Below are 16938 nucleotides of genomic sequence, written 5' to 3' on the forward strand. Positions count from 1 at the left end.
CCACTTGGTCAAAATTGCTAATGGATCGGTTTTTGCGCGTAGTGTGATTGAATCGCACTTTTTTTTTTTTGTTTTTTTCGATTCTTTTTCATTTTCTTTTCTAAAAAAAAATTATAATAATTAAAATTGAAAAAAAAAACCTCCTCAAAAGGTCCGCCATTGATAAATTACACGAAACGGCTAATTCTTTAGAAAACTCAACAAGTGAGGCAAAAGAACTGTTGGTTTTTACACAATCTTTCTTTTCTTTCCTTTCCCTTCCTTATTTAGTCCTCACCTAGTCCTTATCTAGTCCTTACCTAATTTTTATTTCCATAATGTCGCAGTGTCTCATAATTTTTAAATCTTCTGGAAGAGTAGAATACCAAAGTAACAGCAAGATTTTCCCATTCAATGAATTTATCCTGAGTATAGTCGACGAGACACAGAACCAATTGGACCAGAACTTTACGACACAAACATTAAACCACAAGAGGTTCTATTGTTACCACAAGGAAGATGTATATGTGGTACTATATATTGATGCAATCAGCACAATTGATAGCGAAAAGATTAGGCTGACATTGCATGGAGTTTACAAGACTTATAACAAATATGAAGAAGATGATGAGTTGAATAGTGAAAAGTTCCGCAAGTTAATTGATTTACAATTCGACATGTTGATGAAACTCAAGCAAAGTCAAGTTGGGGAGGAAAATACTGCAACAGGTAGTGGTACTGCTACGCCTACGAAATTGAATCTGGGAAAACAAACACCACCACCAAATACAAATACAAATACAGCTACAACAACAACAACAAAATCGACAAAAACGGCAAAGAAAAAGTTGAGAAAATGGGATGACAGTGGTGCGATGGTGGAAACAGATGCAGGAGCAGATGTAAATGCTCTTGATTTTTCTTCGAGTAATGATGCTAGAGATGGTGTTGTGGGCACTTTACCTGAAATGAAGGTTAATAACGAAGCAGCATTCGTGAGGAACAACGACGTAGTCCTTGTCAATGAATTGAATGAGATCTTGAATGCGTCTGATGATGACGATGAAAATGATGGTGACAGTGATGTTGGTGGTAATGGTAATGGTCAGAAAAGTGGGTTTTTTAGTAAATTGAGTTCATACCTTGGTGGATCAATCAATTTGGATGAAGTGAGCAAGAAATTCTATGAGCAATTGATCTCAAAGAATATTGCTCCGGGAACTGCAAAAGCAATCATTGATAAGATCAAGGCTCGTCTTTCGGGAAAGAAAGTAACAATGACGATTTTCAAGCAAGCATTGACTGATGAATTGACCAAGATTTTGACACCGAATGTGTCTACTGATTTGCTTTATGAGATCAAGCGGAATAATACTGGAAGACCATACGTTATCTCCGTGGTTGGTGTTAATGGTGTTGGGAAATCCACAAATCTTGCCAAATTGGCCTATTGGTTTTTACAAAACAATTTGAATGTCCTTATATGCGCATGTGACACTTTTCGTTCAGGTGCAGTGGAACAGTTGAAGGTACATGTCAACAACTTGAACCAATTAAATTCTGGTTTGTCGAACAAGTCTCAGATTGATATATATGAAAAAGGGTATGGCGGTGGTGACCATGTTGTGACAACTGCTAAGCAGGCAATTGAATATGCCAAAGCCAATGCGTTTGATGTTGTGCTTATTGATACTGCAGGAAGAACGCATTCCAACGCTAAACTCATGGCGCCATTGAAGAAATTCGGGGATGCCGCCAATCCGAATAAGATTATTATGGTTGGTGAAGCTCTAGTAGGAACTGATTCTGTTGAGCAAGCGACAAATTTCAACCAAGCATTTGGTAATAAGCGAAGCTTGGACTTTTTCATTGTTTCAAAAGTGGACACTGTGGGAGACTTGGTTGGAACAATGATCAATATGGTTATGGCTACTAAAGTACCGATATTGTTTGTTGGTACGGGACAAACATACACTGATATCAAGAGGCTAAGTGTTAAGCAAGTTGTCGAGATGTTGATGAAATAGGGAGCAAGGCCCGAAGTAATTGCCCATTTACACGTTTGAACATTGTAACATTTGAGCATTTAAACGTTTAAACATTTAGTAATTTTTGCTTCTCAATATTTAATATAAGGAAATTGGGATAGTCGTAGCATTTTACATCTGCTGTGGCGTGCTCTAACTGCAAGTCTGGTTTCAATTCTCTTGTCTACTTTTTTCTTTGTCCATTTCAATCAACTTGAACATCTGTTAATTTTTGTTGGAATCAGATGCAAGAGGACTGCAAAAACAAACCTATTATTTTAGAAAATATTCAATTCTAATGAAAGTACAAGACTTAGATTCGATTTGTTGAAAACTTGCAAACGTATATTTAGATATATATATATATATTTATGTATATGAAAAGAATAATAATTTCTAGTTTGATATAAACAAAGAACCGAACAAGTGTTTGTGTAGCGTGTGCATGTCATAATACACGCATACATATATAAAAAAGAATTGAACCAGCAATGCAATTTTTTTTTCCCTGCAACCTTTTTAGAATGTTAGTTTTTCGTCTTTAGTTTGAATATACTTGATTTCGTCTCTTCTGTGGGAAAAATCATCATCCATCAGATAAAATAGTTGAATAGCTAACTAGCTAACTAGCTAATTAACTATTAAAAATAACTAATCACGTTGTTATTTTTTCTCCGCTCTTTTCCTTCAATCAATGACCTTGCTTGTAATAAGTGGCGGGGGTATACAACTCTTCTTCCGAAAAGCCTTTTTCTTCTTGCAAGTGTCTAACGTTCCAACCGACATATTCCATTTCTTGTTGTATATAATGGATTTCTTTCATTGTGTCCAGCGGGTTGAAATAGAGTGGCACAATTATGAATTTAGTTACTATGGGAGTGATGATGGAGCCCGCAAGGAGTCCTTTAAAGCCAGTAGAAAAGTACGCTAATGATGACATCTGTTGGTGGTTGGTGAATGTTGTGAAAGATATATGAAATGCTGTTTAGTCTAAATAAAAAGAACAAAATGTAGTGAAAGAGTAGTTTGAATAGTTGATGGTATAGTAGTGAAATAGATTTGAGTTCCAGGGAGAAAAAATAAAGAAATTCTTCCCTATATATATATATATATATATATATGTGTATGTATATGCACATGTGTATATACTACTATTTACATGTGTATGCGTGTTCAAGTATGTATGAGTGACTGAGTGAGAGATATTAAAGCGGGGAGTGAAAGTGGGACAGAATGTGGTGTCGCATAGCACTGTCACAAGTGACAAGTGTACGACTGCTGAGCATCGGTTTGAGCTGGTAGCTCACCGATACCAGCGGTTTGAGTTCGTGACTTGATAGGCTATATTCCAACTAAGTGTAATTGTCAATGATCGCACCTATAAAGGTCTCAATGCTCATAAGTTAAGAGAGTAAATTGTCTCATACAAAGTCACTAGTAAGGAGAATCGTGAGAGTATACACTCTGCACAATCACCTAGTGATTTGTGTTCAATGTAGTTGACCGTATAAATTCTGTATTTAACCGATATTTCTATATAATAGTGATAAGTTAATTTTACCACTTCTCGTTCCTATTTATATTAACTCATCTCGTTTGAAGTTTCAAGTTTCCCATGTCGTGCAATATTCTCCAAATATTCACTTAGCGGAAACAAGGGCACAGAGCGTCCAGTGTGTGTCACACTGTGACATCTTCCCCCCTTCAAAGTCAGATGAAAGATACGGCCTAATTTCAGTTGAACTTTGGAAAAATATTGATTTGAGGTAAAATAACTGTACAATATGATGATAACCGTTGTGGCCTCCCCTCCCCTGCAAAGCAAAAACTTACCTATTAAATGATGAGCGGAGCGGCAACAAAAGGTTTCGACAATTTCCTGAAATTCTATCGAATAATAAGGGAAATGTTCTCATCAACGTTTGTGACAAATGAATACCTTCAAATCCAAAAACCAAATATTGCGGTGTGAGCCCAATACGTTCGCGTACTGTAGTATGGTCCACACACAATGCTAAATCTACGTCCTGCATTGATTCGTTCGTGTCAGGATCGTTCGCATAAATATGCTTTTCTAATTTCTAATATTTGACTCTGCATATTGCCACTCTCATGTGATGTAGGAACAGGTTCATTTCTATTCCCTTCGCCTCCGGAATAGAATGACTTAAGTTCTTCATCTGGATTTACGACCTCCTCCATGGCTAGGTCTTCTAATTCCTTATTCATTGCCCGTGCAGAGGGATCGAACCTAGCATCAGATGCGTCAGGCTCTTCGTATTCGTAACCCAGATCTACTTCCATGCTTTCCTTGGGAAACTGGAGTTCCAGGAGTGGTAAATGCGAGTCAAGGGTTTGGAGAATGATCTCCGGTTGACAGAGACTTAGACTCTAAGTCTCGTCGAGAATCCTGCATAGTTTGATCTATGTCAGGACGAGGTGCGCTTTCGCGACGCATTACTTCAGCCTCCTGTCGCTGTCTGACTACTTCATTGAGTAGCTGCTTCACCTTGTCAGCTCTCAATTTATTTCGAGTAGATTTTAACACACTGGGGACAGGGGTATTTTTTGAAGCCCAATCCTTTACTACCTTTTTCGCAGATCGGGTATTGGCTGCGTACACCAAATATACATGAACGTCATCAACTGTGATCAATTCAATCCTTCGTTGTTTGTCACTCGTCCCTTGTCACTTTCTTCAAGCGTGATTCTGGACTTTGATGCAATAATGATGTTATATTTGGGATTTTAATTGGTGAAAGGATAAATGCTAGGAAAACCCTTCGTTCCATATTATTAAGGATTTTTGCTCAATTAATTTTTGGGATTCAAATTTTTTCTTTCGCATCGTGAGAGTTAGGTTTATTTGTCGGTGACCTCATCGAACGAAGTGAAAATTTTTTCATCATCGACTGGTCGTGCGTCTGAACCTCATTTTCTTAAATATTGTCGACAAAATATTTAAGATCACAAATGTAAGTCCCCTAAAATAGTAACACAATGATTCCGCGAATCCAGTAATCGACTAATAGAGCGTCCTGTAGAAACACTGAGGTTTCATGAAATTAGTTGGTTAAATCCTTTCGGGAACTTCATCCCACGGCAGCTACCTTTTCCGTCGTTTTTGAAAGGTGTATCGTCTCACCCGAAACACTGAGGTTTCAATAAGCTTAGTTGGTTAAATCCTTTCGGGAACTTCATCCCACGGCAGCTACCTTTTCCGTCGTTTTTGAAAGGTGTATCTTCTCACCATAAATGCCGTTTAGTTTGTTTAGCCTGCGGTCACCATATCTAGGCGAGAAATGATAATGGTAACTCCTAAACTCTGCTTTAACGGCCTCACCATAGCTGCAGAGACTGGTGAGTCACTTTTGAGATATAAACCCTGATTTGGGATGTGGTCATTACCTCTAAATAACTATTTTCCACGATATTTGCACCACTGTGAGGGTAGCCACATACCCGTGCAATATTCGGTACTTTTCGACGCCATGGCATTTCATGTACAGCATTCAATTATAGCCAAGTCGGCAGACACGACTCTATTCGGTCTATAGTTGCACTCTGTCTAACGTCTACAACCTTCGCCCTCTGTCAACTGATGGGTGAATATTCCATCATAAAGTGTTGACAGTATACGCTATTTGATATTTTCTGGTGTAGTCTCGGATACGTTCCGAAGACCACGATGCATATTGTTTCATTGGACTAAACTCGCGCAGTTCTCCAATGAGGAGTAGCTCCTCCTTTAAACTATAGTTCACAACAGTGAAGCTATTAATTCGTGGATAAGAGATTTTCTCTTCCACAGGTCCTTCTCATAAATGATATTGACCAAGTGTTGAAAAGCCAAGGTATTGAAATGTCTAGATCATTCAATATCCTGGTCGACAATACTGCTTAACAGTAGCCTCAATCAAAGTATCAATTACTTGAAATATTAGGTAACCATATCAAATCATTCAAACAACATGATTTGCAAGGATTTGAGTTTCCTCACTCTGGTCGCCATTCTGTCGCATAGCACTGTCACAAGTGACAAGTGTACGACTGCTGAGCATCGGTTTGAGCTGGTAGCTCACCGATACCAGCGGTTTGAGTTCGTGACTTGATAGGCTATATTCCAACTAAGTGTAATTGTCAATGATCGCACCTATAAAGGTCTCAATGCTCATAAGTTAAGAGAGTAAATTGTCTCATACAAAGTCACTAGTAAGGAGAATCGTGAGAGTATACACTCTGCACAATCACCTAGTGATTTGTGTTCAATGTAGTTGACCGTATAAATTCTGTATTTAACCGATATTTCTATATAATAGTGATAAGTTAATTTTACCACTTCTCGTTCCTATTTATATTAACTCATCTCGTTTGAAGTTTCAAGTTTCCCATGTCGTGCAATATTCTCCAAATATTCACTTAGCGGAAACAAGGGCACAGAGCGTCCAGTGTGTGTCACACTGTGACATGTGGGGAAGAAGTAAAACCAAAAAAGAAAAAAAATAAAAAAATTAAAATTAAAAGGAGAACGAGAGATTCCCCGGGGTTTTACGTAACCTACTCCTAGACACCCATTACTAATACATCGAGCCATTCCGAGGGAGTATTATCCCAATATATGTATACATGTATTTATACATGTATAAAGTACTGGCAAGTACACAATCCATTCGACTACTAACCCACCACAAACCTTGTGATTTTCATGCATGCACGTGTAAAGACAATAACCAAAACATTTCACCTATTGTATTCTTGACTCTTGCTCATATGATTTAATCCTTATGTTTTTGTATTTGTCTTTATTTCCTCATGACAAAATAGCTAAATATATATATATATAAAACAATAAAAAAAACCAATAAAATGTCATGCCAAACTCTACAATAAATTCACAACAAATATCGACAAAGTATTTATTTGGTATACCCGAAGGATATTTCATCGCAAGTTTTGTACATTTTCTTTTTTCTTTTTTTTAAGAGTTCTTTTTTGAGGCTTTATATTTCATTTAAGGAACTGCACAAGCACAAAATATATAGGAACATTTTGTCTTCTTAATGGATGACTTCGGGGTTGAATCACCAAATTTGGTATTGAAAAGCGAAATCATCTTTTTGCTACTCAATCATATGTGTATATGTCAAAAATTTACATTGATTATATGGTTCTGACACTTTAGTGTCTCCCCCTTCTCCCCCTCTTTTTTTGCGTTCTTCTTACTCCTTCTTCCCCTTTCGTCTTCTCTTCTCGCCAAGTTTAATGAATAATTCATTCAAAGTGAGTGAACATTGTCATCTATTTTAAGGTAAACGCGTTTTTCAAGCCAGTAATAATGCAACAAGATGACAAGTTTGTATTTTAAATAGTAAAAGCAAAATATCATATATTTAATTATATATTTATGTGTGTATTGCACAAGGAAAAGATATGATGTCAGACCAATATGTGTGCAGTCTGTACGATTGGTAATCGTTGAGCCAGGATCGGCTCCATTTTTTGTTTTTTCGACTCTATTAATTTTCTTGTCAATTTTTTTCGTTACTATTCTATGTTTCTTACGCTCAAGTATGGCCGAGATTATCGACCCATTCATTCGGATAAATCTTTGTAAAAGTATACGGGAATGCTAAACTCTGAAGTGGTGTGTGTGGGTGTGTGGGTGTGTGATTAGAAGAGAATTAGTAAAGAAGAGAGGTTCCAAAGTCAAAGGTTTGAAAGTCAAGATAATACAAAGGAATATCAAATAATATCAAAAAAATATACATACACCTGGGTCAAACTACTCTTTTCAAATCTTTGCCAACTCCTCGGCACAATACTCTTGAATCTGCTTTAGTTTTTCACATTGCGCTTTTTCAAGCTTGAGAAACTCTCGATCCAACTCATCTTGCAATTCATTTCGTTTAGTTAATGTTTTGTATTCCAATAGCTTCAATTTGTTAATCAAGTTTGCTGAATACAACTTTAAACTTTGATGCATTACATTCATCGGATCCATTGCATCTATTGCACCAATGGGTTCCAATGGCTTGACTCGAGGAGACCCTTGATCCTCAACCGATGTCTTTGCTGTAGTATCAGGGAAATCGGTAATCTCGTCTTCGCCGTCAGCACTTGCAATACCGCTATTATTGGCTTGAGTAGGAGTTGATGTTTTAAATTTGGGTGACATAAGAGCTTGTGTATCAACAATTCTGCTACGGTGTACCACTTTTGGAGCTTTGATATTCTCTGACTCCAGATCAATACTCTCGAAACTCAACTTCAGTTCCAACCCCAACCGCAACCCCGATCCTGTTCCTGTTCCTATTTCTGTTTTTGTTTTTGTTTTTGTTCCTTTTTCTGTTTCGACAAGAACTTCTTTTGTTAGGTTGCCAATGTGCGGTGAGTTGAAAGCTCTATTCAATACTTCTCCTTGAGGTAATGAATCATTAGCTATTGGTTGTACAATATCATTTGCCTGACCTCGAACATCAACTTTTGGAACAGTTTTACTAAATGAATCATCCTTCTTTGTACCAGTAGGTTTCATTAAGAAATTCATCACCTCTTTATCACTTACTGATTTCTTTGTTCCCTTGTCGTTTTTTTCACCCATGTCATCCATTATTGCATTGCAACTACTCGTCAATGTTTGCATATTTTTTGGCTGTCCAGCAAGTAAAACATCAGTGTTTGCTGCTTGTTTCTTCCTTATGCCTTCATCAAATGTATTATTGCTCAGAGCTTGCGATCTTGCTCTATTCAAGGGTCGCTTCCGTTTGTATTGCTTGCAAATGGCATCGCGTGAAGTTTCAAATACCGGTGAATTCAGCTTTGATTTCACATCTTTCAAATCTGGGTTATCCCCATATAAAGCTGTGTTGATTGATATTTTTCTACAACGAAGTGCTTTCAAATAATTAATCAACCAATTGTAATGCACAATATCCTCAACTTTTACATCTAGAGACGTATCAAAAATATAATGTCCTCTATGATCCCTAATTGAAAAGGACTTCAACACTTCTTTCATTGTGCTCTTTGACCGCGTTTGCCTCTCCTTGCTGCATTCAAAACTCATTTTGATCATCTTATCGGGATGCGTTTCTAATGCTGCAAAAACCACCAAATTAAGATGATAGCAATAAATTTGGGATCCAATATAAGTCCAAAGATTCAACAATTGTTTATTTATGGGTTGTAAATAACAAGTGTCGCCAGACATCTTCATGGCCTTGCACGTCACCGCACATTGAATAAGGTTTTTAAACTTTGGGTTGAATGTGTAGATATACTTGATATATGGTTCTGTTAAATTTGGTAAAAAAGTCTCTTTTAAACCAAGCGCAACAAAGAGCTCAATCAAAGTGATCAATGTTGAAAAGCTCCTATTGGCATTCAAGAGTTTGTGAAATTTGGCCAAATTGTCTCTGCTGTCGATGGCTTGTGAAATTACCAACAGCATATGGATATCCTCACTCATTGATAACAATATTTTTGAACTAAGCCAGCTAGAGTATGAATAATAATCCAATGCGTCGTCAATCAATTTATAAAGACTGGTAATTTCTTCTGTTTGAACAATGACAATGCGAAGCAATAGTGGCCAAAATAGTTTGATAAGATCTCCATGATGATGTCTAACAAATGGATTCAAAAACAAATTGATGCAAAACCAATTCATCTTATCTTCGTTACTGCTGTAATCTTTGTTGTATACCATCTGAAACAACAACTCCATCTGATTTTTTAAGGTTGCGATATCCTCCATCGTTGCCAGAGTCTGTATCGTCAAAACATCAAGACTCGTGTTCAATTTACTAAACGCAATCTTGCGTATAGACTGGGAACTATTTGAAAGTAACTGATTGTTTAGTATTTCCAATTCATTGAGAAACACACTAATAGGGCTTTTTACCGATACCATTGACAATATTCTATGAATGCTTAAAAAATAGGAAACCAACTAAATTGAGGAAAAGTGAATAAAATTTAATGAAAAAAATATATATATAAAAAGTTGAAAGGTAAGGAAAAGGGGGGAAGAATAAGGGAAAAACAAAGAGTGTGGAAATTTAAAAAGCTAACGACAAAGAACAACAAGTACATATATATATATATATATATATATATATATATTGATGTATTTTTGTTTTGTTGATACTTATCCTTTCTTGAACACCCCACCCAGTACATCCACACACAAAATATATAAATGAGTGTGTATATATAAATATACATACATGCATCTATATATGTCCCATTTTTTGCAACCATCACGTGACTGGAACTCGTCAGAAATGTTGATTTTTTTTTTGAATTTTTCCTTTTTGACTGCTCGTTCCTTGCTCCAAGCTCCTTTGCTTGGTCTCATACATTGCTGCTGTAGCAAAAAAACAGTGTATTCAACATTTTTTTAAACTATTACTGAAGTACAACAATCAGTCTTTTTCAAAAACACTTATATCAAATACAGTTTTATTCACAATGACATCATATATAGATAAAGATTAAAGAAATTTTATAAGATTTCTCATCTATAAATAAATTGATAAATAAAGTTGATAAATAATTGATAAATAACTTCAGTGAGAAGGTATTTTGTTTTCCGCAATTTCACCATCTATGTGCTTCATCTCCTTCTTCCCATGTCCTCTCTACGTATCCCAATTCTTTCTTGACCTTTTCTACTGTCTCTTTGTCCCCCATGTTTTTTCCAACATTATCGCTAATCTTGATACAATGCTGCCCATTGGCTTCTTTCAACTTAATAACTATGTTTAGTGGTTGTGACTTTTTTCTTGTCATTTTATTTTGAAAATCATTTGTAAAGAATGTGCCAACACCAAACGTCGACTTCAAGCCCAATTCATCGGCTTTTTGCTTATAAGCCAAGCATTTTTCAATGTTGAGAGAATCGCTAAAGCAGATAACTTTGTCTTTGAGTCCTAAGCTTTTATAGTGCTTGGCCATTTTCTCAGCATAAAGCACTGGGTCACCTGAGTCTTGTCTCACTCCAGCGTATACTTCTGCATACGGGCTCTTGAATTGCTCAAGATAATTGTCTGTCCCAAAAGTATCTGTTAGAGCCAATCCGGCATACTGCTTTCCAAAAGTGTCTAACCAATAGTCCATTGCTGTGGTGTTGGCTCTTTTGTAGTTTTGAGTAATTGCAGCAATTCCCATATACCATTCATGTGCCACTGTTCCTACGGGGGCTAAATTTTTTTGCATGGCCAAAAGCACGTTTGAAGTCCCAGCAATGTGCTTGGAGTGTGTTTCTTCAAATACCTCTTTAATGGCATCAACTACAATCTCCTGAGTCTTAAAGGATCTTCTTCTACGAGTTCCAAACTCACTAAAGCTGCACCCATTTGAGATTAGATCCAAAACCTTACTTTTGGCTAGCTCGTATTGCCCCGAATAATCCCAATCGGTATCAACATACTTGAAATATGCTTCCGATACCAACGCCAAAAGTGGGATTTCATAAAGAATTGTCTGGTCCCAATTTCCAACAATTTCCAACGCAAAATCACCATTATCGGATTCTATGTATTTGATCTGCGATCGAGGATCAAGTTTAAATGTTTGTAAATAGGCAAGGTATTCATCCGATAACTGGGGTAGAGTCTTTCTAAGATATTCTATTTCCTTCACAGAAAATTCAAGCTCACCCAAATATTCAACTTGCTGCTTGAGCCAATTAATTGCAGGTGCATTGAGCTGCAATTCTGGAGTACGGTTAGTGTATTTGTACCTCACTGGAATATTTGGGAAATGTTTAAATACTGCAGCATGCATAAAGATTTTGTAAAGATCCGTATCTAAAAGCGATGTAATCACTGGCTCGATTGTTTCTATCATGGTATTGGTCTAATGTTTTTCGAAAAAAAAAGTTGTTAGATGGTTTGTAAAGGCTGTTTGTTTGTTTGTTGTTTAATCTTTATCTGTTTTTTTTTCGTTTTTTGTTCTTTTTGTTTTTAACATTGTTTATTATCAAGTAACATACTTTTCGATTAGGATATTGCGTGTGTAGAAGGAAAGAGAGAAAAAAAAAAACCACGGAAAATTAATACAATAAAGTTAGAAAGTAAAATTAAATATTAAATAAATAAAATAACATTAAACAAAACAAAAAAACGTGGGACAAGACTATCTACTGTTAATTCCTTATACTATTTTTGGTATACACTTGTTTTGTCAATTGAAACCATTCAGCTACAAAGTCGTCAATTTGGATCACATTTGGAAATGGAATTAGTCCTTGATCCTAGGTTTGCACAGACAAATTTCAGAAGTATAAAGACTTGATCGGGTTTTGGATTAATTATCTTGGTCATTGCAAATATATATACCTATGTATATATGTATATGTATATATGTGTATATGTATATTTACGCCTTTCTATACAGCTCTATACAGAATTTATTTTGCAATTAATCACTTCTTCTGTTGTCCTCCGTACAAGGCCCTCCATTCGGCAATCTTCTTCTCGTCGATTCTTGTAAACAAGTACTGTGCTTGACCGATGTGGTGGCCTGGTAACAAGATTGGAATAAATGTATCGGTTATAGATAATGCTGGGGCATTCAAGATTTCGTTGATTTTCTTGGTTGTGTCTGGCATAAATGGAGAAATAACCGCACTCACCAAGTAGACCAAGTTCAAGCCAATAGCAACAACAGCGTCTGACTTGTCAGGATATTCGTTGTACAAGGTATTGTCCAATTTGTTTTCTTGTAAGAACTGGTTGCCTCTTGAAGAGATAAGCATTGCCGTTTCCAATCCTTTTCTTAAGTTTACTGCTTCCATATTCTTGATGTATGTTCCCAAAAGCGTGTTAATGTCTGTAAGGAACTGATCATAGTTGGGAATGTTCTTGGTGTCATACTGTGGTAATACACCATTGTACTTGGCAATAGCAAATTTAACAATACGATTAACAAAATTACCCAAGTTTGCCAACAACTCACTGTTATTCTTGGTGACAAAGTCGTCCCATGAAAAGTGAGCATCACTGGTTTCAGGTCTACTGGATGCAAGATAGTATCTCCAAACACTTGCAGGCACACCGGTTTCCTCGGCGTTGTTTCCAAAGACCCCAACACCTCTGGATTTCGAGAATTTACCGCCTTCGTATTGCAAATACTCAGTAGTACTCAAATGGTGAAGTTTGGTCCAGTTATCGCCGGTACCAATCTGTGAAGCTGGGAACACCACAGTGTGGAAAGGAACATTATCCTTACCCATAAATTGGTACAAATCAACATTCTCTGGATTCTTCCACCACTTCTGCCAGTTATCAACAGATGATTCATCGATGGATTTGAAATAATTAGCTGTAATGGAAACGTACCCGATAGTGGCATCAAACCAAACGTACAATACTTTATCCTCGTATCCTGGACGAGGCACTGGTGTTCCCCATTTCAAATCTCTGGTGATACATCTAGGTTCAAGACCCTGTTTAATCCACGAGTTTGTAATGGTTTTGGAGTTTTTCGACCAAGCCCCCTTTTCACTTGAAACGTCAACCCATTCCTTTAAAGGTGTTTCTAATTCATTCAACTTGAGGTAAATATGAGTTGAAGGCTTCACGATTGGTTTTGTTCCATCAACTTTACATCTTGGTTCAATCAATTCTAAAGGATCCAAGAGTTGACCACACTTGTCACACTGGTCACCTCTTGCATCTTCATAACCACACTTGGGGCAAATACCTTCAACAAATCTGTCTGCCAAAAAGGAATGGTGATGTTCACAATACAATTGCTCTGTAGTCTTCTCCTCCAAATACTCACCTTTATCCAATTTTTTGAAAATATCCTGAGCAATCTCGGTCTGCAATGGGGTGGTTGTTCTTCCAAAATAGTCAAATCCTATATCGAACCAATCGTACACTTGCTTATGGATCTTGTGGTACTTGTCACACAATTGCTGAGAAGTGACACCGTCCTCCAATGCTTTGGTCTCGGTAGCAGTACCATACTCATCAGTACCGCAAATGAAAATAGCATTGTAGTTACGGTTCTTGGCGTATCTTGCATAGATATCGGCACTCAAAACTGAACCAACAATGTTTCCCAAGTGTGGAACATTGTTCACATAAGGTAATGCTGATGTGATCAAGATATTACGTTCATCAGCTTTTGGCAAAATTCTATCGGCTTGACTCTTAACGAGATGGTCCTTAACAAGGTTCTGAGCACCAGTATTTGTCTCCTTGCGTCTTTCGAGCTTAGAGATGGATAACGCATGCTTGATACCTGATGCTACTTTCTCATCTTGTGCAAACTCGGTAAACCATTTGGGAGCTGACTTTTCATCTCCTTCAAATCTAGGATAAACACTAGCAAAAAGAATAATTTGTGCTGGTGTAAGTTTGACGGATTCGGGTAATTTGAGCTCAATGTCATTCAATGATTCTCTTTTGTTTGAAATCAATGCCTTATACAAAACTGTTTCTTCAAATTTGATCAACTCCTCATTTGTAAAGTCATCAGCCAAGTATTTAACAATAGCGTTTGGCTCAGTTAATTGGAAAGCAGCGTTCTTTTTGTCTCTGAGCAACACATCCTTGATTTCAGTTTCTGGTGATAATTCTACTTTCAAGTCTGGCTTGTAAACTGCAGCAGCTACACTCAATTTCAAATTTTTCACAAAGTTATTAAGCGAGCTTCTTTTAGCTCCAAACAACTCCAAACTCATTGTTCTGTTTATTTAGTTAACTTGGTGCAGCGGTGGTAATGGTGGTGGATATGGTGGATATGGTATTTAGGGCAAAAACAAAACGGTATATAAATAATAATATTTACGGTGGGATATGAGTCAGAAGTTAGAGTATTAACGCTGTAACGTACTTTTTCTATACATTTATATATTTTTTTTTTCCTTTCTTCCTTCCTTCTCTTTCTCTCTTTTCTTCATCTTCATCTTTTGAAATACTTTTGTTGCTTGAGATTTTGCTAGAGATTTCGCGAGTGATTCGCAGCCACACAACAACACAAGTGCCAAAAAGGCAAATCTACCCATAAAACATTTATACATTACTTTACCTTGCTATAGTTTATTTATTTATATATTTTATTTTTGATTAAGCACCAGTCACCATAATAATATTCACGTACAAACTCTATAGTCACTATAGAATTACAGTTTCAGTGATGAGGCAATTAAGACAACACATTCGCTTTTATGGACTGCGACAATCACATCACCCAGACAAATTCAATTGTCTTATTTCACAGCAAAGAATTGAGCCGAAACTTTTAACGTTGAATGAATCTGGAAAAGCACAATCTTCACCATCTTTGAGTAATCTCACGTACGCATGCAAGGACAATATAGTCACCCGCAATACCAACAGTACGGCAGCATCTCATGCTCTCTATAACTACAAATCTCCTTTCGATGCAACTGTAGTGGAATTGCTTTCGCGAGAGGGTGCTACGTGTATTGGAAAAGCAAATTTAGATGAGTTTGGAATGGGCTCAGCGAATCGCAATTCCTACTATGGAGATGTAGTCAACCCGTTTAGACCAGGTACCGTACCTGGAGGATCACTGGGTGGCTCAGCTGCTGCAGTATGCATACCTAATGCAAAGGAAAAGAGTAACAGTGAGAAGGAAGTGGGGGTAGGAGAAGAAGTTGGAGAAGCACTTTCCGATTTTGCGTTGGGTACAGATACTGGTGGATCCGTACGTTTGCCCGCGGCATATTGTAATGTTATTGGGTTTAAACCTACGTATGGGAGAATTTCAAGGTGGGGAGTAATTCCGTATGCGCAAACATTGGATACTGTTGGTATATTGGCAAGAAAAGTTGATATTGTGCAGAGAGTTTACGATGTAGTTAACCGTTTTGACGAGAAAGATCCAACCTCTTTACCTGTTGAAGTGAGAAGCAAGATTCAATCTGTGAGTGACGGTCAAGATGAGTCCCGAAAATTTGTGATTGGTGTTCCAGAACAATTTGTAATGCGTGAGTTGTCTGATACTGTGCGAGAAAAATGGAGCGAGGCATTAGACAAATTTGCAAGTTTGGGGCATAAAGTCATTAGCATTAATTTACGAAGCATTTGCAAAGCTCTTCCAGCATATTATACAATAGCTACATCCGAGGCTGCTTCTAATTTAGCCAGATATGATGGTACGAGGTATGGGTATACCGCAGAGACGCCTGAAAACCACGAACAGGATCTAATGCGTTTGATTTTCCAAAATAGAACCGAATCTTTGGGTAAAGAAGTGCAACGACGGATCATTTTGGGGAACTATACTTTGAGTTCAGAATCTGCCGCATACTATATGATGGCAAACGAAGTGCGTGAGAAACTTGCACAAGATTTTTCGTCATTTTTTACCAATGAGCATCCTTTACTTTGTGATGCCAGCAAAAAGAAACCGAGCGAGCAATTGTGCGATTTGATGGTTTGTCCAACAGCTATGGATGTTGCGCCAACGGTAGAGGAGTACTTGAGTCAGGATAAAGAGAGTATACTCAACGGGTACGTCAACGATGTTTTCACAGTTCCTGCATCGCTTGTTGGTATACCAACCATATCAATGCCGTTCGATGGAGTTGGTATTCAACTTATGGGACAATTTGGAGATGATGCACTGGTGCTTCAGGCTGCCAAATTATTAGAACAAAATTGATCAATCAATAACATATGCACAAATGTATTTTTAGCTAATCCATTCTTTTGTAAAACATTTTGTATTTAAGGATAGAAACTAAATGTTTTCAGATCTATACACGGTAACTCTATAAACCCGAACTTTTGCTCTAAATTCAAACTCTGCGTAAAAAAAGGGGGAAAAAATGAAAAACAAGGAGCAAAAGAAAAGGAAAAAAGTAAATTATAAAAAAAAAAAAAGAAAGAAGAATTATCAGCTCCAAAGAATTGAACAGGTGTAAGTTGAATTATCATAACATCGTAAT

The 16938-nt window shown here is 37.0% G+C and overlaps 6 protein-coding genes across 6 annotated transcripts; 2 read left to right on the forward strand and 4 right to left on the reverse strand. All coding sequences in view use genetic code 12, as the record gives it.

Annotated features, from left to right (window-relative positions):
• Positions 1-317: 317 nt before the first annotated feature.
• Positions 318-2006, forward strand: PVL30_004849 (uncharacterized protein; the record flags this gene model as incomplete). Its single annotated transcript, XM_001524946.2, has 1 exon — positions 318-2006. The coding sequence occupies one exon, from the start codon at positions 318-320 to the stop codon at positions 2004-2006; it is 1689 nt and encodes a 562-aa protein (XP_001524996.2).
• A 2046-nt stretch (positions 2007-4052) lies between these two features.
• On the reverse strand, positions 4053-6372 carry PVL30_004850 (uncharacterized protein; the record flags this gene model as incomplete). Its single annotated transcript, XM_061119623.1, has 3 exons — positions 4053-4325; positions 6307-6314; positions 6369-6372. The coding sequence occupies 3 exons, from the start codon at positions 6370-6372 to the stop codon at positions 4053-4055; spliced, it is 285 nt and encodes a 94-aa protein (XP_060975606.1).
• A 1425-nt stretch (positions 6373-7797) lies between these two features.
• Positions 7798-9918, reverse strand: PVL30_004851 (uncharacterized protein; the record flags this gene model as incomplete). The annotated part of the gene is made up of 1 exon (XM_001524947.2): positions 7798-9918. The coding sequence occupies one exon, from the start codon at positions 9916-9918 to the stop codon at positions 7798-7800; it is 2121 nt and encodes a 706-aa protein (XP_001524997.2).
• Positions 9919-10607: 689 nt separating this feature from the next.
• Positions 10608-11858, reverse strand: NPT1 (nicotinate phosphoribosyltransferase; the record flags this gene model as incomplete). The annotated part of the gene is made up of 1 exon (XM_001524948.2): positions 10608-11858. The coding sequence occupies one exon, from the start codon at positions 11856-11858 to the stop codon at positions 10608-10610; it is 1251 nt and encodes a 416-aa protein (XP_001524998.2).
• Positions 11859-12435: 577 nt separating this feature from the next.
• On the reverse strand, positions 12436-14703 carry MES1 (methionine--tRNA ligase mes1; the record flags this gene model as incomplete). The annotated part of the gene is made up of 1 exon (XM_001524949.2): positions 12436-14703. The coding sequence occupies one exon, from the start codon at positions 14701-14703 to the stop codon at positions 12436-12438; it is 2268 nt and encodes a 755-aa protein (XP_001524999.2).
• Positions 14704-15158: 455 nt separating this feature from the next.
• HER2 (Trimeric GatFAB AmidoTransferase(AdT) complex subunit) lies at positions 15159-16652 on the forward strand (the record flags this gene model as incomplete). Its single annotated transcript, XM_001524950.2, has 1 exon — positions 15159-16652. The coding sequence occupies one exon, from the start codon at positions 15159-15161 to the stop codon at positions 16650-16652; it is 1494 nt and encodes a 497-aa protein (XP_001525000.2).
• Positions 16653-16938: the final 286 nt, after the last annotated feature.

Source organism: Lodderomyces elongisporus, chromosome 6 (assembly GCF_030384665.1).
Source record: "Lodderomyces elongisporus chromosome 6, complete sequence".
NCBI lineage: Eukaryota > Fungi > Ascomycota > Pichiomycetes > Serinales > Debaryomycetaceae > Lodderomyces > Lodderomyces elongisporus.